At 39.7% G+C, this 26,041-nt stretch overlaps 4 protein-coding genes across 4 annotated transcripts; 1 reads left to right on the plus strand and 3 right to left on the minus strand.

Annotated features, from left to right (window-relative positions):
• Positions 1-217: 217 nt before the first annotated feature.
• EAF02_002654 (uncharacterized protein) lies at positions 218-1,011 on the minus strand (the record flags this gene model as incomplete). The annotated part of the gene is made up of 3 exons (XM_038898702.1): positions 218-405; positions 488-580; positions 654-1,011. 3 exons carry the CDS (start codon positions 1,009-1,011, stop codon positions 218-220), a joined length of 639 nt encoding a protein of 212 aa, XP_038760990.1.
• Positions 1,012-1,985: 974 nt separating this feature from the next.
• On the plus strand, positions 1,986-5,462 carry EAF02_002655 (uncharacterized protein; the record flags this gene model as incomplete). Its single annotated transcript, XM_038898703.1, has 3 exons — positions 1,986-2,000; positions 2,067-4,706; positions 4,737-5,462. The coding sequence occupies 3 exons, from the start codon at positions 1,986-1,988 to the stop codon at positions 5,460-5,462; spliced, it is 3,381 nt and encodes a 1,126-aa protein (XP_038760991.1).
• Positions 5,463-7,612: 2,150 nt separating this feature from the next.
• Positions 7,613-9,949, minus strand: EAF02_002656 (uncharacterized protein). The gene is made up of 5 exons (XM_038898704.1): positions 9,653-9,949; positions 9,445-9,564; positions 8,484-9,231; positions 7,789-8,426; positions 7,613-7,734 (listed from the first exon to the last, which is right to left on the minus strand). The coding sequence occupies exons 3-5, from the start codon at positions 8,893-8,895 to the stop codon at positions 7,732-7,734; spliced, it is 1,053 nt and encodes a 350-aa protein (XP_038760992.1). The 5' UTR covers positions 8,896-9,231; positions 9,445-9,564; positions 9,653-9,949; the 3' UTR covers positions 7,613-7,731.
• A 1,423-nt stretch (positions 9,950-11,372) lies between these two features.
• Positions 11,373-14,381, minus strand: EAF02_002657 (uncharacterized protein; the record flags this gene model as incomplete). Its single annotated transcript, XM_038898705.1, has 1 exon — positions 11,373-14,381. One exon carries the CDS (start codon positions 14,379-14,381, stop codon positions 11,373-11,375), a length of 3,009 nt encoding a protein of 1,002 aa, XP_038760993.1.
• Between the last annotated feature and the right edge of the window lie 11,660 nt (positions 14,382-26,041).

Here is a 26,041-nt window from a genome sequence, read left to right on the forward strand (position 1 = left end):
GAGATCTCAAATCCTCGTGATCTAACATTGTGTTGCGGACATAATGATGCGGACTTTCCAAAACTGATGTAAGTGTGAAACTATATCACGCTTCGAAATCCGACGACAGTCCTTCAGGGTATTTCTCTACCAAATACTTCATGTCTTGTATAAGTCTATATCATTTATTAGAGGTTTACTGTCAAGAGTCGCCGAAGCGACACCAAAGAATCTTTACTCACGACTCTCGAAATCCTAAAATTGTAGGGAAGAGACTTGCAGCATGCAGATTAAAGCGCAGCGAGTACAGAACAATTCGATCTTCATAGTCCTCTTCGGGCGAAGTCTTCGGGATATAGGCATGATACGCATTGAAATATGTTTTCGAGAACTTATTACGCTCTGGTCGCCAGTTGCCCAGCTCATCTACACCAGAGTGTCAGTTAGCAAATCAGTTGTAGTTATGAAGTCTTGGAGAAAGCCTGTAGTTAGGGTAAGTTGTCCTCACATTCGTTATGGGCATAGAAGCATCCAGGGTCAAATATTACAGCTTCGTCTTCGAGGGTATTGACGCCGGCATTTCCATACCACATATCTCCGTCTATATGAATTTGGAATGGTCAGATTTCGGAAAATTGTTCAATGATAGTGAATTTGAGAGCTGAAAGACTTACGAACTAGACTTGGCTTGATTCTTCCCTCTAAAGGTCTAAGCAATCGAGGAATGACCTTCTCGAAAAAGGCAGGGAGCAGAGCTTCTAGCTCCTCACTCGGTCCGGCACGTTCTGTGTTGATCTCTAACATATGGCGAAACCCATCTGCGAAAAAAGCTTCCCAATTATCAGAATAGTCAATTTTCTGTGGGAGATCACCATTGAAAGTCACTGTGTGGAAGCCAAATTTGTTGTTCGGAGAGACAGAGTTTCTATGTAGTCTGGCAATTTGCTCACAGAATGAACTGGGCTCTACCAATTCATCTATGATTGGTAGATATCGGCCGAGATAGAAGTGACAGTCTGGCTCGTTCTTCATTGATCTTTAGGCGATCGGTGGAGCTATAAAGTCAGGCATAACTTTCTGTATGGCCTTCATTGACTCAAATTCTCCATTGATAGCAGCTCGACCTAAGTGGCCAACTGTTGTCTGAAGCTCCACATTGGTGTATAGTATTTTGCAATGTTCATAAGAATACCTTCAGATAGTAGTCTTGATTTGTCCCATCTTTCAATAACGTTGAAATCCTAGATTTAGTTGCCCATGCGGAGACACCCAAGCCAGATATTTGGAGTACTTTTTCCACCTCGGGAAGCTCTGCACGAGTATGTTAGCTGCGGTTGCTCGGCAGCTGATTTTTCATATCGTATTGTGTCTAAACCTCAGCATCGAGGTAATCAATGAGCATTCACATCTTATACTAATAAGACTCCATAGTCAAAATGCGCAAATCCAGTTCATGTAATTGAACCGATTGTCTGTATCCTGATGAGACTTTCTGGTAGAATTGTCTAGGTTCATTTTGTACAATTTGCATCAGCCCCTTGAGATCCAACGACAGGACCTCGGGATGTACCGCTTGGATTTGTACATCTAAAGTTTTCTTTACGCTCCTATGAGATGCTGATGAATGGAACGGCATGCTCTGAAAGATTCACAATACAGAAGGCAAGAATGAACATACCAGCGAGAATATTTGGATCTAGATCATTTCCAAGAGCTGAACTGGGTTCCATGTTGATTGTGAGGATAACAATAATACAAGAATGTAGGATACACCACGTATAGGTGTTGAGTCTTCGCATCCCAACTTGCATATATGGTCTTTCTATGAAAATCAAGAGACGAGTTTCATAAATGCAAGAATTGTCGAGAAAGAATCTGCAACGCTGGAATGGCCAAAGGAAAGAATTGCTTACATTAATGCTGATCATCGAGGAATATGCAAATTTGATTTGCCTTCAGACCCTAATTTTAAGACTCTTAAAACGCACTTAGTTCGACTGTCGATCATGCCACAGCAGAGAGTAAGCTAGTCCATCACCTGAAAACTCTTTTCTTACTGATTTATGATTGAAGCTTTGAGGATCCAGTGCGAGACTACATCAGCCGAGCGACATCGTCTTCATGGCCTATTAGGTATCCACGATGTTCAAGAGGAAGATCGAATAGTAGCCCGTGACGCAAGAGTTGAAGGCTCATGCAATTGGCTGATCACGACTCCAAACTTTACCAGCTGGCAAGATCCTACTTCCGACTCGCCTTCAGTCTATTGGCTGAGTGGGAATCCCGCATCGGGAAAGACCGTTCTCGCTGGACATGTTATTGACCATCTGGATCAAAGTAATCTTGCATATAGTTACTTTTTTTTCAAGGATGGAGTGGCTGCTGATTCATCGATTGGCTATTGTTTGCGTACTCTTGCGTATCAGATGGCGTTACATAGTCCTGAAATTCGCAAATTTCTCTTAGACATGGAATCAAATGGCATTACGAACAACAACAACGACGAGGTTGTGATTTGGAACAAATTATTTGTTAACGGGATTCTTCAAATTGCGATGAAGGTGCACCAATATTGGGTTATCGATGCGCGCGATGAGTGTACTCGTTCCCAAGCTCTTTTTCCTATGTTAATTAAGCTCATCAATTCTCCCAGATCTCTGGTTCGGATCTTCATTACAAGCCGCCACAGCCAGATTTTAGATAAGGGATTTCTCGGCTTTGGTAAAAGTTTAATCAGCCAAGAAATTTTTGCCTCAGATACGATGGGAGATATCAAACTATTCTTGGAAGCTCATATGGATAGCCTTCCTTTGGACACGCTCTCAAAACAGGAGGAGTTGACCGAGCGGATTTTAGCTATGTCTTCCGGGTCTTTTCTTTGGGTGCGACTTGTCATGCAAGAACTCTCTGAAATCTACACCGAAGAAGATATTGAAACAGTTCTCTCAGATATACCAGCGGATATGAATCAATTCTATACAAAAATTCTGGAAAATTTGTCAAAAGACCGGAGAGGGGCCAAATTGGCCAAGATTATCTTCATGTGGATTGTTTGCTCCTATCGACCATTAACTGTTACCGAGATGCAATGTGCTCTGAAGCTAGATTCCAAAAGCACAGTTAACAATTTACGAAGAGACATAAACTCTATCTGCGGACAACTTGTGTTCGTCGATCAACAGTCACGTATACACCTAATCCATCAAAGTGCCAAAGATTTTCTCCTACAAAAAGACCTATGTTCCGATTTTTTTGTGGACAGAAGGGAAGGACACTATCGACTTGCTTCTCTGTTCCTTGACGTGTTAAGTAAAGGCTATATACGGGCCTTTCGGTTGAAACGATTTGAAGTATCGACACCCTCAGCAAATCACGAAGCCATATTACTTGACTACGCTTGCACTTTCTTCTCTGAGCACCTGTATCAAGCTCCGTCTTCGCGTGCCGAGCTTTTTCAGAAGCTCCACAAATTCCTTGACACGAACGTTTTATGGTGGATTGAGACCGTTGCAAGACTAGGCAATGTAAACTATATAAGCCGTGCCGCCAAAAACATGAAAGCTTATCTCGATCGCCGTCAGAAGTATTTCCCTCCTATCGGCGAGGACCTCCGCGAGGTAGAATTTTGGATCACAGATCTTATTCGCATCAGCACAAAATTTCGAAACATCCTCCTAGCATCGCCTTCATCAATCCATGGCCAGATTCCATCGATGTGCCCTTCGCAATCAATCATCGCTACAAAACACAAGCAATTGAAGCATGGCTTGAATGTCATAGGGTTATCAAGAGGTACATGGGATGACTGCTTGACTCAAATCGATTACAAGGGACAGGGCCTACAAGCTATCACACTCACACGCGGAGAATATATGTTTGCTGTTGGGCTATCAGGCGGTCGAATAATAGTGTACGACACTGCAACAAGTCAAGTTAAATTTACCTTCGATCATGGAGAGAAAGTGAAGTTCCTCACCTTTGGGACTAAAGATCAATTGCTTGCATCCGCCGGAATACGCTCAATACGAATTTGGGATCTCGAAACAGGCGGGGTGAAGTGTTCATTCCAGCTTGGTTGTCGAACAATGGCCCTTATGTTCACCCCTGAAAACTATGGATTAATAGTGGCAACATCTGAGAATTTCATTTGTTGGTTTGATGTATTGAAAGAGAAAGAGAAAGACCGCGTATTCTGGCATGAAATTCATCTTAAGGGGCGGGAGACAATCTACCAGCCACCAGCAGAGGTTCTCATCGCACCAGGTCTAGAGATGATAGCAATTAGCTCCAGAGCAAGCCCTATACTTCTGTTTGATCTGTATAACGAAGTTTTGTGTGGTGAACTTGTCCGAGATCGAGGGCTTATGGAAAGTGTAGGCGGTACTTACTATCACGCATCAGCCATGGCTTTCAATCCGAATCCCGATATCAACTTATTAGTCGTCTCTTATGGGGACGGAGAGCTTGTAATCTTTGACCCAACAACAACTGAGCTCAAGCATCGTATACCAGAAGTAAATGCGCAAACTTTGGCCTGCTCACCTGATGGAAGAACATTGGCATCAGGTAGTTCTTTCAGTACGATTCAGCTCTATGAATTTGACGGCACGGAAGATGCAAATTTATCTCTGATATACCGAATCAATGCATACGATGAAGAAATCCGATCGCTAGTTTTCAGTGGTGACGGTTTACGTTTCATTGACATTCGTGGTTCCCATTGCAGAGTATGAGAACCCGCTGCACTTGTGAGGAAGTCATTGGGTGACGGTAACAACAGCGATATAAGTGCGCCAGCAAAAGCGATAGTTCAGACTGTGGGAATGATCGAAGGAAGCCTGAAGCCTGATATAACAGCAATTGCAGTAGATTCGAATGGGGAATGGGTTTTCTGCGGTAGGCAGGATGGCTCTGTTGCTGTCTACAATACGCAAGATGGCCTCGAGAACACATGTCTCTACCAACATGCTACGAATATTTCAGTTACTAAAATTGTGTGGGGAGATAATACTGGCGTTCTAGCCACAACAGACGAGTCTGGTCGTATGCTTATACAAAAACTCGTGAACTCTAGCGATGTGTGGTCACAGTCTAAAACAATTTTCGACTACCGCTTCCCTGATGCTATCACAGGGCTATCGTTCAATCCTGGGAACAATATCCTTCTCATTACTACTGCCAGCTTCATGTACATTTGGACAAGCGAAAGTGGAGATATTCAACATCATGTGCCCACTGGCCACAATCTTGAGAATTACAAGATAAATACTCACACCCAAATACCAGATGCATTCATTGCGTTTTATCCCAATTGTGCCCGAATATTCGAATGGGGAAGTTTGGAAGAGATATCAGGCCCTGGTGGCATTAATCTTGACGTCCCTGACGTGGCGTCATCCCCAGTGACAATAACCGAGTCGGTCGAAAGCCAATACACCCTGGTTACACTGACAAAAAGTCGATTTGAACAAACACCTTCTTAACTTCGATGTTGGGACACGTCCATCATTGACCGCCACTCGACTACTATAAAAAAGTTCAACGGACTTGAATCTCTTGGTCCATATATCTACCACATCATTGGTTTGAGCGGCACAAATCTGTTCTTCTTAGCAACTGATCTTTGGGTCTGTAGTCTAAATATGGAGAAGTTCTGGCTGTCCCCGGATGTGAAACGCCATTTCTTCATTCCAGCGGATTGGATTCATCCTACAAACGAAATGCAGTTTTTACTTGTCAGCTAAGGACGAATTTATCTTCGTAAAGAAAAATGAGCTAGCAATCATCAAACGAGGGTTAGATTCACCACAGATAATAAGACCTCTGCAATTTCTACCGGAAAAGAAACTTTTCGGAGCTTGCTATACCGGAGATTGATTATTTCCATCAGATTAGGAATACATTGACAAGATAATATTTCGATCGATCTTTAAATAAACTCTTACGCGCATGAATATGGAAGGCAAATCTTGGATGGACTGAGCTGTACTTTCTAGGACACGCCTGATTGGAGTATATGTTTGAGTTAGAACCAGGCAAAAAGCATAAAGGCAGGCGTTCCAGGACCGAAATCACCGCCATGACGACATAGATCCGTTACCACTGCGTTACAATGAAATATTGCCGTTGGATATCGTGCCACCGATCGCCCAAAGAGTTCAGCACGATTATTTCTGATGCGTTCCCAGAGCCATTCATCTTATTTCGACGCATGGTTGATACCCATGTAAGATTCCAGTTCAGCTCGTTGTTTATGTTGGCCAAATTTCACATCATAAGGCACTACAATTGTTCCCTTCAGACTTGTAATCTTATATCTCATCCGATCCGTTAAGACAATTCGCGCAGTAATCAGACCTTGACGACGATATATATAATCCCATCCCAGCTAGCTTTCAATTCTTGACCTCTAGCGTATCCCAAATTCTCATTTACAGTACACCAACAACGGAAACTGACTTATAACAACAAAAGTACCAACATGCATCCCATCCACCGCTCTCTGCACAGCATTGAGTCGAAGCCCCGAGAACGAGTTTTTAACAGAGAAATCCAAACTCATCACATTTCGATACCTAGGTATCGACAAATTTCCCATCTAATCTACGCATTTACTAGGACCATTCAACATCCCAGCATCCCACCTCAAATGGTAAAACCCATAGCGCATCCGCATCTCTAGCTTGATATTCATACAACCCATTCCAGTCACCAACAACAACCACCAAAAACGCCCGTTTGGCTTAGCGGTAAAGCGCATCACTAGTACTTGTATCAAACATTGTCATGATGAGATCCTAGGTTCGATTCCTAGAACGGGCAATCAATAACATTCCTCAGCGATTGGTGATCATTTTGCCAAATAAAACTAATTTGCTGCAATTTTACCACCTTCTCGAATCACTTATTCTCGAGGACTCAAGCACGCAAGCCAATTCACGAATGAAACAACGCACTGGGAAAGATATTCCCCGCCCCAATTTTTAGGTAATTCGACAGTGAGTGTTGTGGGTAATGGGTGGATAGGTGGTGGGTAGGCGATGGATAATTTAGGGCTGTGGGGTGGGTGGAAAGGTGTAGTCCGAGCGGTGAGAATTTTGTGCATCGTGGGTTGGTGGGTGGATGGTGGATTTTAAATACATTGGAGTGTGAAGTCATGGTTTGGTGTAGATTGAATGTATGGATGGATGAATGAATGAATGAATGAATGGTATTGCAGTTATAGAAATATTGATTAATGTGAAGAGTGATTGTTGAGGCGATATAGTAAGGGTAGAGAATGAATGCAATTGTGGTACGGGAAATCTGGAATTCATGGATGGATGTGTGATTGGCCTAATCAATACATTAATTGAATTCAAAGTTTTGCCAGACAGACGAACAGTCGAATAGATAATAATTGACTTTATTGCGACACTTTTTCTTTCCACCACTTTTGAAATAGTAAAGAGATGCAGACAGCTTTGTTTTCAAATAATGTTATAGTTCGAGGATTTGTGGTGGGATGCAGCAAAACGCTGAGATTCTATTTGGCTTCGACGAGAGTATGAGAGAATGAATACTTATTCAGAAGATCTGGATACATTCAAGTACAAGAAGATAAAGCTTCGAGGGACTTCACGAGCTCTGTTTGATCTCTTACGCGGAACGATATTTTGCGGAGAGGAGGAGAATTATAGGAACGTGTATTTGGGTATATATTTTTAAATTATTATTTCATGACTTTTCTAGCCCATTATATATATATGTTGTTTACTGAGAAATATATTAGCGCCGCACTTCAAGATTGACTCAATGAATAAAACTCACCTCGGAATCAGCAATCTTCAGAACCGCCTTTCCAAAGTTCTTTCCTCCAAGCATACCAATGAATCCCTCTGGTCCATTATCGATTCCGTCAGTAACACTCAAAGAAGCCTTGAAGCTTCCATCCGCCAACCACTTGGCAACATTCTCGTCTCTTGCCTTGACATGCAATGGGCCCATGTTAGCATCAGAAACGATAAAACCTCTCATGGTGATTCTCTTTGCAACAATGTTCATCAAGTTCTTGATGGGGTATCTCTCGGCTTCTGGTTTGCTGTACTCGCTAATCATACCGCACGCGACGATTCTACCGTGATCGTTCATTGCGTTGATAGCAGCTTCTAATTGTTCTCCTCCGACGTTCTCGTAGTAGATGTCGACGCCGTTTGGTGCAAGACGCTTGAGAGCATCTGCTGGCTTCTCGGTCTTGTAGTTGAAACCACCATCGAACTTCAATTCGTTGATGATGTAGTCTAATTTGTCATCAGAACCAACGGATCCAATAACTGTGAGGCCTTCGTGCTTGGCGAGTTGTCCAACGAGGGCTCCAACGGCTCCGGATGCGGAGGAGATGAAGATGGTCTCGCCCTTGACAGGCTTGCCGATTTCGTAGAATGAGGAGTATGCGGTCAATCCGGGCACTAAGTGAGAAGAACGTTAGTATGCTTCGGGGTGTCAAGGGCATCAAAATGACTTACTGCCCAATGCTCCAAGGAAATGCTTTACGTCCAAGTTATATGGGTTCTCGATTTTTGCTGCGCCATCTGCGAGTTGTTTTGGAAGAGCAGAGTACTCTTCAGTCCAGATGAGACCGGTGAGGAGATCTCCTGGTTGGAATTTAGGGTTGTCTGACTTGATAACTTTGGCAACAGTGTTGTTGTTGATAGGTTGTCCCAATGGGAAAGCTGGGGAGTAGGACTTGGTTTCTGCGGCTCTCATACGTCCACGTTGGTAAGGATCGAAGGAGGCATAGAAGTTCTTGGTTGTGATACCTCCAGCGGGTGGTGCTTGGTCAAGATCGAATTCACGAGTCTCAACTACCAAATCCTTTCCTGCAACAGGAACTCCCTGAGGAACTTGCTTGAAGATAAGACCTTTGTTTTGAACCATTTTGGCGGTTTTGATTTATGTAGATGTAGATATATTATTGTAGTGTGAGATTGTCAAAGAAAAAACAATTGAATATAGCCAAAGGGAATGAAGGGGGGACAGAGAGATAGATATATATAAATAGTCTTTGTGAATGAATTTTTCTCAGGTATGACGTTCCTGCTAGTAAACGTCTTCATCCAAGCTCAAACCATGCAAGTTTTGTAGAACATTCTAAAGACTACCTACCTTTCAGGGTCACTGTATCAGATACTTCTTCTTATTCGCCGCCTTTCAAGGACATCTTCTCTCCATTGAAACGAAATCTCCGTTTTTGATTGCGTGAACGAGACATGACTTGAGGTTTATGTGAATTGGTAAGCTTTTGTTGAAGAATGTGGGTACGAGATTCTGTTTTTGCCCATCGTTTTCTATGCCGAGGTTGTCGGACGTATATCAATGTTCAGAAAAACACCCCGCCAAAGCCGCCACCTTGACAACGAAGGAGGAAAATGTTCCACACAATATCATAAAATAGCTACTTGAGGAAAAACATCCGCTTCTACTTACGACGTAGGAGTTAAGGTCGACTCGGCTGATTCAGAGTTATATCCTATCGTACCTAGGTATGTATAGATCCATGCTGTGTAGCTTCCGACAAGTATTACCTGGGCGATTGATCTTGTTGGGAAAAAGGTAATATTTACCCCTTCATCAGAGAGTTCGCTATTCACCCCTTGATATCCGAATGCTGTGTATGCTAACTTCCAAAACGTACGAGTAGGAGCCCCGAAGTCCGAGATGCATTCAAGATCAAAGACATGTCCGTTCTCCGAACAGATTTCCAAGTAGTACTTCGTAGGTAGGCTCGTAGGTACTTCGTACATTCAATGCATCGGTACATAAACTGCCCCGCTTCGGAGAGTTCTGCCATACGGCAAATCATCGTTTTTCTACCCGCGAGTCAGATCCAATTGTTGGGCCATTATTATCTGATTTTTTTCATTCTTTTATTTCCGCCGAATTCGGTGGAAAGTTTTTAATTATGCAATTTGTTATGCTCGCCTGGGCATGGAAGAATTGTTCGTGTTCCCTTTAGAAGAGTACAAAATTGAGTTGATGTTGATTCCGTTTGCATTTACGCATCTGCTTTTGTGATGGACACGTGACATACACCCAAATTATCATCGAATGGTTGTCTTTATTTGGATTCATTGATAGTTATTATTATATGCAATCAACTTTTTGGAACACTTGTTGTATCCAAGCATCAGGTGCGAATATCCGACTGTGCGAGTCGAAGTTGGAATTCCTGAATCGTCGGCTTAAAACACTGGCTAAGTAGTTTGCAATTATCATCTTCCAGACACTCACCCAGTAGGAGAGGGAGGACAAGATATACTGAAAACTTCCATTTGAATGCGATGTCTTTTCCATTAATAGTTCAAAGCTTCAGATAATATGTGTTTATGTTGAAATTTATCATCAGTCTCCTCATTCATAAGGGATGGTTCAAATACAGGAGAGATGCGTCGTTGTCCCGTGGGTAGTTTCCTATCGTTAATTCTCGAGTCGAATCATCAGATAGATACCTGGATACATAGACGTATAATAAAAGCTATACCATTTGGTCATCCATATCCGATGAACTTCTTAACAGTTTCAAGCTCTGTTTATCTGCCCATTTGAAATCCAAACCTACTCGTCCATACATCCAAACCTAAAGAAGAGGAGTATGATCGGCGGAAGCCATCGAGGTATCGCAAAAAGAAGAGTGAAAAGGGGGGTAGTATCAAGCAATTAAGAAGTCTCAACGAAACCAGGAAAGTATCGAGAGCTAATGAGAAGGAAATATTTCATTCACATCCTTATTCCCTCTACACGCACCTCCATCTTCCTCAAACCAAACCTACATCACCACATATTTTGGGAACCGAAGAACACACCCAGATATTTCAAAGATCCATTAACTTCCAACTTCCAAGACACATTCAGATAGCGGGACGACCAAACCCGATTTCTGTCTATAACAGAGCTATCATGCTCTGATCTTCATCTGTCGATATCTCACACGAATACACGACCGGGGAGTCTCCTGCTTTACCTCAAGTAAAGTGTACTTTCACTCTTCCATTATTTCCACAAAAGCATGAAATGCACCACTTTCTCTCAAGCATTTAAACACTCAATAGAACAATTTCTCTTCAAGTGTATATAAGATATGCTGGTTTTTGATATTAATGTACTATTTCAAGATTACTAGATATTCTTTATCCATTTCCACATGAAATTCCTTTCTCATGTCCATTTCCGTCCGTTTCTCATAAGCCATATATGCATTGCACAATATATATTCCCATTCCCAATTCCATGGATTTCCTTTCCGTGTTCCATTTCCATTTCCGTATCCCAAATTATAACTCCAAGGCCGTTAAACATTCAGCCATTAAATCCACTTCCATAGCACTCTTCTCTCCTTCTCTTGAACCCTCCTGGAATTACATATAATTTCTTACCTCATCCTCTCCAAAAAGACTCTGCACATGATACGTTTCCCAGTTCAAAAAATCCCCCAAATCATGTCCCAAGTTGTATCCCATGGGAATGTATTCATCCTTAATTTTAACCAAGTTGATCGGCGAAGGTGGTAGCGAATCATTATCGTCATCATCGATTTTTGGCTCTGGAACATTCACTTTGAGTGCCACATCTCTCCTGGCTGCTAAGGTAGGACCAGATACGGAATCCACTACTTGTGGCGCACTATCCCGGGTCGTTTCTACCCACAGCCCGCCTTGATATTCTGGGGTTCTAGGTCTGCCACTACTGCTTTCACTAGGAATACCAAAGCCCAGTCCAAGTCCGATAGTCGTCGCGCGATTATCCCTTCCATCTTTATTTTTGAGAGGACTCTTTTCCGCATCGGGAGTCGCGAGGGACTTTCCTCTCTTGCGTCGAGAAACAGGTGCTTCTCTGACTAAACGACCGATTCCAGGATATCCGAATCCGCTCCACCAATCGAAAATACTATCAACCTCCGCTTCATCTGCTTCCCAGATGCTTTCTTCGCTAGCGCCTAATGTACCATCGTCCATTGTGCCTGAAATTGCCATCTGGAATGCGGTCCAATCGAGTGCTTCTTCAAACTCGGGCGCAGACAGAGAATCGCGATTAGAGCGATGATAGACATGTTCGAGACGAATGGGACCGTGGCGGAAAAGTGGAGATGTGAGGGTATATGGTGTGGAGGGTAATTGAATGTAGTCTACAGAGGATGTACTTGAGTCTTGAGAATATTCCGAATCTTGCGAGAAGGATCGTTGAGGGGTTCGTGGGGCTAAGATGTTCAGGGGAGAGATTTCGGGAATGGTGGGTAGGAGACTTGTCATTCCTGTGTTGGAACGACTTCGTGGGAGTCTAGGTGGAGAATGTGGAGAATCGCGGGGTGGAGAGGGGAAGTTGAGATCTTCGAATGCTTGTTCGATAGCATCGATTTCGGCATAATCGGGATTTGACACATCGGATAATGCTCTTCGACCTCTTTGGTGGTCATTTTCCAAAGATTCGGATACATCTGACGATGTAAATGGTAGTGGTGAAGAAGAACCAAGAATTCGTGTTGAATTGGATATTTTGTCCTTGTCATTGTTGATGCGAGGTAATAAATGTTCCAAATGAAAGGGTTCTGTTGGTGATACATTATTTGGGCTATCCGACGATATATTGTTCGTATCAAGCTTCTTATCCGCATCTATTTTCCGTGAATATCCCGCTGAAGTAATCCCATCCGCATCTTTGACTGTGTCGACATTGCGAGCGGCTTCATTTTGAGCATTTTCCAATGAAGCTTTTCGTTCATTATCTAACTTTGCCTTTTCCGCCTTTTCCTCTAGTTGCTGTAATCTATCCGGAGTCAACATTTCATCGGCTTCCAGTCTGGTGAATTTTCCTTTGAAAACATCAGCCATACTGGCTGTGACATCTCCCAAGTTCCATCTTGCACTTGAATGCGGATGCGGTAAACTCTTCCTCGAAGCCTTATCCGAAGTAGTACTTTTCTTTTGTTTGGGAGAAATCGACTTCTTTGCTTTTGTATTGAATGAAGATTTTGGCACGGGGGATTTTCCCGAAAGACTGGTTGAAGATGGACGTTCTTTCAAAAAGTTGGAATTCTGCATTTGATTGCGCTTCGAGATTGAATTGGTCCGTGCGAGAGGTTTACTCGAGTAGGTCGATCGGTTTTGGCGGGTAACGATGGTATTGTTGATATTCTTGATATTCATATTGTTCATATTGTTCATATCATTAACACTCATACCGGTTATCCTGGCTGCTTTGCTATTTTCGAATTGCTGAAATCCTCGAGTGGCAGCTTTTGCATCACCTAAAGCAAATCCAACTGCTTGGAATGCTTCATCCGTTTCGCGAATTAATTGTTCGACGTTATCGGTAAATTCGACCATCTTTTGTAGATTCGAACATGAAGCAGATGTTGATATCGATTTCTTATTATGACTGGACTGTGGTTGCTGTTGTTGATCTTGTTGTTGCTGAGAATTATTTGGATGAGAATGAAAATGAAAGAACGATTTTTCCTTTGATCTGAGAATAAATCTATCGTATGACTTGGTTGATCGGATTAATTTTTTGGTGGGAGTAGGAGTTTTGGGAATACTAGGGATACTAGTAATGGTAGGAGTTGGATTTCCTTTCTCATTAATAAGATGATTTAACAACGATGAAGTATTTGGATTATGGAAGAGATTAATATTTGATCCTTCCTCCTTCCCTTCCCCTTCCATAAGCTTATCTGACGAGGTAGCTTGCGCCTCTCTTTTATAAGAATGTAACCTCAAGTTAGAATTTGCTTGTGCCTGCTGCGGAATTTCTTTTTCTGAAAATACCATGCCGGTGTTGCTGCAAGTCTGCGCTTGTGTTGCTAATGGTGCATCACCTGAGTCCAATTTTGGGGGCGCCAGGGTTTGGGGGAAATAATGATAGCGGGGCTGACGATTATGATGCTGATTATTATCATTAATCGGACTTGATTGCAAGGTACGAGTCGCAATTCTTAATGAAACACAACTTTTGGACTTGGATATAGTTGGAGACAAAGAACCAACATCGTCCTCAATTGGTGTCGATTCTACCTTTGTTAGGTTCGGTGTACTCTTATTCCCTTGGCCACCCACACTTTCATCCACACTTTTATCCATACTTCCGCTCGCCGAGTTATCGTTAAAACCCCAATCGAAATGTAAAGGACTTAATGGTGACTGTGCCGTTTGGCTAGAATCGATCCGGATCTCAGGAGGTTTTCGTACCATAATAGCTGTATTCCTTCTAACCGCAAGTTTGTCGGATTTTGGATTTTCTGATATCCAGAAAAGGCTTTCTGGTTGCCTATTGCTGGTATTACGATCGTATTCGAAAAATCCATCAGCACTGTTACTCTCTCGATGAAAGATCATCTGCTTGGGACGCGATCCTGACTTTTGAAGTGGCATAGTCGCAGAGTGTTGAATGGGGAGTAGAACAGAAACGAAATTCGAATGTTAGTCCGCCGTGTATATCAATTGAACAAATTTGGGTGGATTTCCGGTTTTGAGATGATGCACAATACAACTTGATACACAGCGCAATCATCTGTACGACATTGGCACAACACTTTAGCAAGGGATACACTCAGATACCTAAGGTATATCTACAAACATCTGATGGGAATGGATTTCGCATCCACTTGTAGCATTGGGGCTCATCTTTAGAGTTAAAGATCTAGCTCAAAGTATATATTAAAGATAGCCTGCTAGTGCACCGCTTGACGATATATCACAAAACTCGCGTGGTTAACAGATCAACAATATGCATGCCGGATAGCACATCCACACCGACCTCGTGGTACTGGATTCCAAAGGCCAGATTCCTTTGAGTGACAAGCGCCGCCCATGTCAAACGCAAAATACCAACAGCTTTCATAACAGATAAGTGATAGGCTATACCTTCGATTCATGCAACAGAAGGAAGAGTGGAGTGGACTTCCTTGTGGCAAATCTCAAAGAGACATCCACTTACTGAACTTGATCGCGGGGATTTGGAATTTCACAGCAGCGGCAAGGGTCGTCCCCGAGAACTCCAAAGACTCCCACAACGACGGATAAGCGCATAAACATGTTCGTGACTGAGGTACTGCGCTAAATTTAGATGCTAGTGACGTGATTGTGTACAATATTTGAGATGCTTATCTAGCAAGGATGACATTGACTAGTAGTTTGCATAAAGAATGGGATGGTTCATGGTCTGAAGGAGGTAAGGAATCTGTACAAAAATGCAAGAAGCCGCGTGAAGTTGTGTTCAGAAGGAGTTTGTTCGCTCCGGCATTCGGGGATTCGGAGACTTCCACCAAATCTTCATCGCCGGAGTTGATGTTGATGTTGATACTGACAAGAAGAACGGAATCGATGAAGAGATATTAGGTAGCAAAGAAACAAATTTCGATATCCAAGGTTTCCAAATGAGATGTGCAATCGGTATCAGCATGTAGTGGAGAAAAACGTGGTAGTGCTGTGCGCGGTGTGCACTGGTAACTTAGCGGCAGTTGAAATAAATTAAGAGTGGATAATTCCAATGTGTGACGAGTTCGCTCTATCCATTTCAGTCCTCACTTATTTCAATTGCAGTCTCTTTTGTATTGGTATGCCCGATTCGGACTTATACGACTGAAGAGAAAGGGAAGAGTTTGCTGGATTGTTCTTTCTACTCTATCGCCACATTCCTTTTTTATGGGAAAGGCGGCGGCGACAACGACGAAGACAACGACGATAACGACGACGATGACAACCTATCTAGGTATTCTTCATGTTGACTGAGTAAATAGAATTGTCCAATGAAATTCAATACCAAGAATGAATTGACATTACCTATTGCCTAGGTGATTGTTACGCAAATAGGCTAGAGTAAGATACAAACATGCGTGTGGTGCACGTGATAGTGGCGCTTTTTCCCCAAAAGTCCCCGTCCCGGGCGGCTGCGAGTACCCCACCTAAGCCATTTAGCAAGGGGCAAGCAACAGAATAGCAACACTAACAAACTGTTGCAACCACAACCGCACCCTCACCACACCCACACCATACCCACCACAATCACAGCCCAGGCTCTTTGATACTCTCCAGGACGACAATCAATACGAACAGGACTGATTTCTCTTTCTAGGCTCCTACCTTTCGGTGGTCACATCACCAAGCTCACAAAGTGGATCTTTGTGACCCTAAACCTGTTAGATGAACTAATATGTCAACAAAGTTGCAATTCAACATGCTGCAATTCAAAAATCCAAGGAATGCGAAGAAACAAATGGTAGGACTAAAGCTAAGGCAGCACCGTAAATAGACGACGTAAATCTATAAACATCACAAACGAAAAGGCCAGGCCAAAGGACAAACAATAAAACATACACTCCGTCGTATACAGCCATGTCTGTAGGTATATGCCGAGTTCATACATCATGTACATGATATCAACGTACCTGCTGGTCCTGCAGCTTTCATATTTAGCTAAGATGTACGGTTGTGGTTGGCTGATGAGTCTGACTTATGCATGACCGTCCGTACCATATACCATTCCAGCAACTATCGAGTCTGCGCCACATCATCGCTGTTTTCTCTGATTACTTAATCTAGATAAGTCAACCTTGGAACCCACCGAAGTATATTTAGATCATTCTTTCTTTCTTCACCCACGGCAAATCCTAGCCCATTGGTTAATTGCCTACCATACCTACACGGGACACAGGACACACAGGAAATGTACGGTTTTTAATTTACGTTTTCCTTTGTCCTGCGCATTGTGCATTTGGATTTTTACTTGGAGATCAAATCCTTCTCAAGCCGTGGTTACGATCAAGGTATCAACCCCCGTTGGCACATTACCCTCGATGTTACCTTGATGAGCTAAGCCTCAAGTTTGGGAAGGTAGTATTGAACATAATCGGTTCAAGTAGAACTTGGAAAATGCAGAAAACCCATTGAAAATTTCGGCCTAAGACAAAATCAACCAGCTGAAACAAAATGGAATAATTTTGTATGCAGGATTACCCCGCGAGTGTATGTGTAATGGATTTGCTTACCCGGCGTTCTCCATCTCATCAATAACTCCGGCAAGATTAAAGTACTGATTTGCCCAAGGACTTGCTATCTGCTTTTATCCAGAGGCACAGAATACTACCATAGTATCTTTCAGCAATGCCATGCCAAAAAAAATATACTTGCCAAGAGACGACACAATCCAATTACCCATTTTAAAGAGTTAACACAATCATTAAGCAAGCCAGTAGCATCAAGGGTTTCGTCAACCATTCGTCATTATCACGACCCAATTAAATTGTCAATCCTTCCATATGAAATTCATTACACAGCATCTCTTACGGTTGCACAATTTCATCGTAAAACGGCCCTTGATAATCTCATTCATATCAAAACGGTACAGTCGCACCTGTCCCTCCGCCTTGCGATCAATCCTGCAAGGCTATTTTGACTATGGTCTCTTGGATTTCGAATCCATTACCTTACGGTATATTGCCCGTAGAGTATCCACGTGTGTCTCAAACAATTAGATACGAGCTTTAAGAGCTCATCCAATCAATCCACATCTGCAACAGTTTCTGCTCACAAAATGCCGACATAAGCGTCTAGCAAGCCTCTATGGGAATCCAGGCCTTAACAATAATGAACCTTCTAGCTTCATCTTGGAGGATTCAAAAGCATGACATTCCGGATTCTCTCTCAATCTTGGGGTTCCAGCGCTAGGAGGTGTAAAGATAACTATCTCCTCGGAGCAAAAGTGAAGTGCCATATTGTTTCTCCCCTCAATCAGCGTGTCTTTGTATTTGTATCATGGGATTTCTTGGTAACGGCAATCCAACAACATAAAACGCTTATCTCTGCTTCCTCTCTACACAGTAGTAAATGTGGGAGAGTTTAATGCTGGACCAGAATCTTACACGCATCGGCTTTTTGTACCCACACGTTGTCATTCCCAGACATACTGTTTTGTTTTAGACTTGGCCGGCTACAACTTTCATGTTGTCTCTTGTTACAAGTGGCTTCGCAGAGATGCCATCTATTATTAATACCACGCAAATATCGTCGTTTGATATGGCCAACAAGAGGTCTTCATGTACTCCTCGCTATTATTTCGCATAATTGTAGCCTAGGCGGCCAGAGTTCGGCAGTGCTCATTCAAGACAATATTCTATGCATTTAAATCATCGTTTCCAGCCAACATACTAGCATTAATTGCATTTGGTATTATAGTTGGAAGTTATATCCTCGTATTAACATGAAATACCACATTACGGTAGGGCGAAACGATCCGCGCCTTTATCTCTTCATCAGTCGTTCTTGATTTTTCGAATAGCTAAAAACAATTGAACGCCGATTTAGAAACATATCATTTTAGTTTGGATCTTCATTTCTGACTGTAGACTTACCGAGCGTCTCGAGTACGAAGTTTACAACCGGGCTAGCGGTTCCGATCCCAACTTGTTGGTGATGAAAATCCATCGCCCCACGTCACGGTCAGGGCTGAACTAATTCTAGCTCTACAAATCAAAGAGAGTCCAACCACTCCACCATAGTTGGTGCTACTTTTTTCTTAATAAATATGTCTCGCATTTCCACGTGGAATTTCAGGCTTATCCCAGATACGTCCATGAATCAATTGCGGTATCTTACATAAATACCAATGGGGAATGAATTCGTCCGGCTCCGATTCCCAGAATTACGGTACTAGTACTGTACATAATAAGCACTTGAGTCATCCCTCAAACCAGGAACCTGTAATGATTTGTCTTGAAAATAAATTATGATGATTACTATAATCTCATTGGATGAGGTAAGATGGATAGAGAAATGGTGAGATTTTAATTGGGTCTTGGTATGCTTATGTGATATCTTAGTTGATATTTGGCAATTGCAAACTTTTTTTTGAAGATCTACTTAGTTATCTGTACCTGTATGCCGGATGTACTAAGTATTTTGGGGGCGTAAGTGCGTCTTCGTCGATTATTCATCGCGTAGGTTGATCCACCAGTGATCTATATGGAGATATTTAGGGGCGAGATTATAATCTAGTGCTATCAGCTTTGAGAACATTCTGAGAGTTTTCATCTGGTAATGACACAGAAGATTATTCTGACTACGAAATTTCTGTCGGTAATGCCTTACATTATCTTGTTCTCATCGAATGATAGTCGATTCTTCGTGGGTACAATAAATCTAAAATGGGGGTTTATATCGGCCAAACTAACAAATTAGTGGGACGTCGGGAGTCTTCAAAATTCAGTCGTTGAGAAGAAAGATATACTTGGTTGATTGAACAAGTTCAATGAAGTTCATTTGAAGATTAATTCGTAGTCCAGAACATCACATCTCTATAAACTTTCCTCTGTCGCTTCTCATCCCCCCCTCCACAAGTCCGGCCAAAGGTACCTTCTTCAGTGTCCTAGCCACGAACAGTCAAGCATCGACTTTCAACTTACCTAGCCTAAACAAAGAGTTGAGCCTTCTATGTCTTAGCCTTCCAGTTCCCCCTTTCTAATCCCTACGGCTTCACTTTTTCACTTACCATTCTAGCAATCAACTTCTCATCCCCAAAAATCGGCAGTCGTCAGATTTTGAAATGCTCTGTATAAATCAGCCCTGTCTCAACTTGAGCTCATCCCATTCATAACAGTTTTCACCATCTTACTCGCAAGACTTCTCCATACGTATTCCCCCTCTTCGGTGTACAAAAATCATCAAAAGCATTCTTTTCCCCCGTATCTCTTCTTATAGCGATCACTCCTGGTATCTTTTATCCTATCCCTTTCCTCACTACCTCCCATGCGCAGTAGGGTTTCGAGGCTAAGGTCCATGGAATTGGATATGCAAACCACCAATCTTCAATTATATCCTATTACCCCCAAGAGTAACATCGTATCAAGAAACATTAAGATGTTCATTAATAGGTCAAAGAACATAATTTAACGTGGACAATACAATACGGCTACGAATCGAATCCTCGTTAAGTATGATTTCTGGTGAAGAAGGGAGTAATACCCCATGTACCCACGAAAATTGCGTTTGTCGATTTAGTCGGTGGTGTATTTCAGCTAACTGATGGAGAACATCTAAAAGGGAATAGAAAGGAAGATTTATGATAGCTTGTGAGGATATTTGTATATTGTTTTAATCCCAGACTTTATACTTTTTGATGCTATTTTTAAGATGGGCTTTTGAGTATACAAATAAATCATTAATACTTTTTCGCTTTCGAGAACTGCTTGTATGTCGCGCTTTTTCCTCTGCTAATACAATGAGTTTCCCAAGAGATCTATATTTCAAAGAAATCCAGAAATTTGTTTTGACTGTCAACAAGAATCCTTCCTCCTGAAACCCTATATTCTCAAAAGTTTTTTTGGAGGTTATTTGCACTCCTTTAGATCTCAAATACCTCGATAGCAGGCAGATCCCCAATTTTGATCAAACTCTCGTGAAGTCTACGGAATTTATTTGAGGTGTTAAGGATAAGACCTAATATCTTACCATCCTAAATCATTCATCAACGACTAGATGATACTATTTGAGACAAGCCAGGACCAAGGGTTTGGCGGGTGCTGATATATCTATCGTCTAAGCACCCAATTAATAGATCTAGGAGTGTTCAATCACTTATAATCCATGAGAATAATGAACAACTCTACCGTACGACTCTATATATAATGAGCTATCTCGCTTGTATATCTCAACCAGGATTATCACTATGACTGTGCTATCATGTCAATTGGAAATTGCGTCATTGCTTTGCTTCAAGTGGAAGGTGGCATTACTATCGCAAGGTTTACTGCCTCGTATCTGAATCTTTCATTTCGGTAGCCTGCTCTGGCTAACGTCTTTGACGATACATTTTGCAATGTAAGAGCTTCCCTTTAGAGGTCAGATTGGACTTCATTGAATTATCATTACCTGCGGCATTCAAGTGTTCGATGTGACTCGTGTACTTACTGTTGTGAAGTAGTTGTACGGTTGCTAGCAGGGTTCGATCGGATGGCTAATGCAGTTGCATATTCCCTAGTTTTAATAGATCAGTAATTCATATCATGAATTTGAAAAGAGCTGCATAATTATTAACATTTCGAAAACTAGCGAACTCTGTAATGTAAGTATATGCTAATCTAATATTAATTCGATTTCGAAAACTATTGAGAAGAATAAAGCTATCTTGAATTCCGACAGTATTAGCTAATTATCGAAATTTTTGATAGAATTCCCAAAATGACTGATTTGCACCTTATCTCAATATTTTGTATTGATCTAATACTACTTGTTACTTAGCTGAATTAATAGTAACTTGTATAGCGGCTTTAATTAATCTTTATGCATTATATTTGGGAAATAAATTAAGGAGTAGGAGCTACAAGTAATTACAAGTTATACCTTTGGTATTAACAATAATATAAATTCTGCGTTGTCTTTCACTAATAAAAGTATATGCATATTGTTCTAGGTTATATTCAATCAGATATTTTTATAATTTGGGCTTTAAGGCTTTGCTATTTGAAAGCTTTTTTGTAAGGTAAGGGATTTTCTTTATTTTATAAAGAATAGAGAAAGTTGTGTTTTACTTATTAAATGTGGATTGTTGAAAAGAAATCAAATCAGAAACAAGATGAATATTCTTTTTATACAAAAGATATATAGTGGCTTTTATAGAATTCACAGGTTTAATCGTATCAAGAACTGATTGATATAGGGCTTCCTGGGGAATAGGGGATCGATTTCGAGAGTTATTTTTAGAAAAGTGAGAGATACGAATATTGTTGATTTCAATCTCAATTTAGTAATAGTAGCATTTTGCTGAGTGATAAGATTGAGAAGATTATTGGCCTAGGTAGGAGGCTCTTCTTTATCTAATTCTTTGTCTTTTTGTAGTATAATTGTTTCAAAAATAGGGGAATCCGAATCTTCTTCATTATCATCAAGGATAGCAAACTGATTTGAGGTTGAAATGGAAGGGCTAGCTTTTGTTTAAGGAGAAGTACACAATAATCCTTTGCTTTGAAAAACTATAATCATACTAAATTCTTCGGAATTGTAAGGAAAAGCTTAAGTATGCTTCTTGTAACTCTTTTCGATTTTCTTGAAGAATTGATATAAGGATTAGGGGATTGTTGTTGGTTAACCATCCTTTAGAGATATTTCCTTATCTTCTGGTATAGGTTTTTCTAGTTTACACAATATCGATGCTTGGGTTTTCTAAAAAAGATAAGATATTATTTGATATACTATTACCGGCAAAAACTTGTATAAATAAGTTTTAAATAATGTAAAGGATTATTATAAAAAGATTTAATTTTATCTTAGAATCTAAAATTAAAGAAGGAAGAAAAGAATAAGAAGAGAACTGTAAGAGCTTCGGACTATATACACCAATGAGTCATGTGCTAGGCTAAGGTCCTAGAAGCTAAGTGACTGAGAAAGGAACCTGAAAGGGACTGAATCGTCACAAAGGGATTCTTTCTATAATATGTATTCTAATATCCAAATTCTTAGTATTTTTGATATTATATAATTGGTTTGGATTTGTAGAACTTTCTATTCTTGTATTAATATCAGCAATATATAGTTGTTTCCGAATAGCTAGTTTGTTTCTGATTTTGTTATAAAAGCAATCACTATTGCTTCTTTCTATTGATAAGCTCTTTTTGATACTAGTATAAGCCAAAAAGGTATTCCTATAGGCTTGAAATCCGGGTTGAAGGTTTTGATTTCTTTAAGGATGAGATCACACACGAGCTCATAACAACCATATCTACGGATATCCCGAAATCATATTATACAATACATACCAGCACGATCGCTATAGCGCTTCGAGCTGCTTAGCTCGAGAATACTGTTGTAGCAGAATTAGAGAGAGCCGGTGAGCTAGTTGTTACTTATAAAAACAGTAGGCTCCCCGATCAATCTCAATGACCGTTTTTCAATCATTGTTTTAAAGAAAATGCGGATTAGTAATAAAAGCACTGATTCTCTTTCAAGCTTGTTCAAAAACGGTTAGAATATTATTAAAACAGTTATAAAGATAGTTATTCAGAAAAAGATTGATATATAATGGAAGTGTATTGTAGACAAGACTTTAATATTCACCAGCTTCGAGACAATCCTTGTACAGTTCACAGTATAATTTGTAGAATAAGATTTAAGTTGATTAATAAAAGAATTAATATATAAAGTATTAATAGTTATTACAAATAATACAAAAGGAACCTTTAATTTAAGTTAGTAATAAAAGCATAAAGCCAATTATACAAATATATACAAGAATACTTCGAACCCCCAAAACCACAATTACTACTTCCTTCAGTTCAATTATAAAAACAGGGGCTGTAAACAGACCTAAACAGATGATTAGTGGAATACTGAAATTAGAATATATAGATGAAAAACTCTTTCTTCGATTTGATAAATAAATTAAAATGGAGTCGTTCTTATAGGGAATCAGATAGGTACTAGTAAAAGCGATCCCAGAGATTGCTACTTTAGGGGCTAGAGCTATTATGATAATAACATCCACCCAAACTGAATAGGCAATTACAGCTTCCCCAGAAGCCTGTATAATCCTTTTTGCAAATAAACAATAGGCTATAGCAATTATTAAAACTATAGATCTTATAATTAGTAAGCTATAATATATATATATAACACTAGGAGTTCTAATAATCATTATTGATCTCCTAGGAATACTTATAAAGATTAGGGAAAAACAAATAAGAGAAGAAATCTGATATCAGATAGGATTATATTTAATATGAGTAACAAGATTCAAGCTTGGAGTAGATAAGTAAAATCAAATCATTTGGATATTATCTTTTCAGGAGCAGCTATTTCATTATAACCTATTCAACGAAATCCGAATATTTCCAGTAAATAAAAGACAAGCCTTGAAAAAATATAACTTAGAATATCAGTAATATTATGAAAACTGAAAATACAAAAGAAAAGCGATATACAGAAAGTATATATATTTATTATTTACTTATAAGTCAACTAGGAATTGTAATTACTTAATACAATATATAGAATACCGCGGGCTTTTCCTAATGGATTATAACAATTACCCCACTAAGCTCTAACAAGTAAACGGCAAGATAATACGCTTAAATCGAAAGCAGATCTAGATTATTCAATAAATAGAGAAGATTAGTATTATTATTACTTTAGTATTAGTAGTAACAATTCAAATACTAATAATAATATAAGAAAGGAAAAGGAAATCTAGAATGGATACAGTCTCCCAATACAAAGATAATAGCAACTCGAAAAGCAATACTGAAAGAAAATAAGCAAATAATATTTCGGGGAACTTAATAAATAAAAAGCAGAATATATAAGATCAATATATTATTTATAATAGAGTAATAAAGATTAATAAGAATCTCAATTTTGAAGCTTTGAATAATCAGATTATAATTGGGGGATATAATACAACAATGGAAGATCTATATAAATAAATCGAATCCGCTATCTATTATCTAAATAAATATGTGAAAAAGCCTTATACTATATACAACAATATTGCAGTAAGTATTTAAGAAAAAGATTGATGTAATATGTATATAAAAGCTCTGGATATTTAATATATATATTTAAATATATAATGAATACTAATATCTATCCCTAATGATCTTCTAGAGGAAGAGCGGGATGTACAAGGAAAGGCAGGGATATTTACGAATAATAACATATATCAGAATTGAGACTAGATTATAAGTACTACAATTAGCAGGAAAAGAGCATAGAGATTATATATAGCTTTCTATAAATAGAATTAAACTATTAAACCTATACAGAAAACCAAATACCTCAAAAATCCTAAAGATAATCCTTAACCTAATACTAACTAGGGATACAATTATTAGGGGAGACTTCAATACTCATTACACATTATTCAAGCCAGATATGAATATAATATATAATAATAATCAGCTTGCAAAATGATTTAGCGACAAAGGCTTCAAGTTCACAAATATCCCGGGTTAAGCAATATACAAAATAGGATATATAATCAATCTAATCTTTTCCAATATTTTAGAAATATATATAAAAATAAGGGCTAATATACATTACGGATTCAATTATAATATCCTTCTTATTATTATACAAAGAGCAAGCTTAGCATTGAGATCTCAATACATATATTATATTAAAGAAAAAGATCTACCTTTATTTCAAAAAATAATATCAGCTAATATAATAAGAATCAAATAGAAGGTATAAATAATAATTACAAATATAGCTCTAAATCAAGCTATCAAAAACATATAGAAGGTATTACAATAGATAATCAAAACAATAGAAAGACTGGATCAGAAAACAGGAAAATCAGCCCTTTGGTGAATACCCGATTATACAATCGCTTGAGATATATATCTCTAAAGCCGCACAATCAATAACGATTATTTTATAGAATACAGAGTATTTTTATTGTACATACAACAAGCCAAAAAAGGGTACTAGAGGAAATTCCTTAATGAAATAAAATCAAATCGAGATCTATATAAAGTAATTGAATAATACAATCTAAACCCTACATACCACTCTCCACCGATTATAATAGACAAATGCACCGCTATGTCGAATAAAGAAAAGGCTGAGTTACTATACTTGGAGATTCTGTAGTGCTTCAAAGCTATTGACGCCCAATCACACTACCCAATTCGGAAACAATTATACCCCAATCTCTAATCAGATGGTTGGGAATATGGTTCGATCCGAGCCTCAAATTCGATCAACATGTTAATATTCGAATCACACAAGCCAAAGGAGCATTCCATCGAATGGCCCGATTAGCTAATATCGAAAAGGGCCTCAGTCCTAAAGCCCTCAGACAGCTATATATAGCATGTATAACTAGTATAGCCGATTACGGATTAATGATTTGATGGAGAGGTTAAATGCAGTTCAAGAATATAATGCAATCACTTCAAAACCTAGCTCTTCGAAAAATATTAGAAGTTTTCAAAACTGCCCCAATTCTTTTAATGGAAATAGAAGCAGGCTTAAAACCCTCAAAAATTCGATTAGATTCGAACATTAGACAATACACATTCCGTTTAGCTAAACTTATAACAAAC

Source organism: Botrytis sinoallii (genome assembly GCF_014898435.1).
Source record: "Botrytis sinoallii strain Bc 23 chromosome Unknown BSIN_004, whole genome shotgun sequence".
Taxonomy (NCBI): domain Eukaryota; kingdom Fungi; phylum Ascomycota; class Leotiomycetes; order Helotiales; family Sclerotiniaceae; genus Botrytis; species Botrytis sinoallii.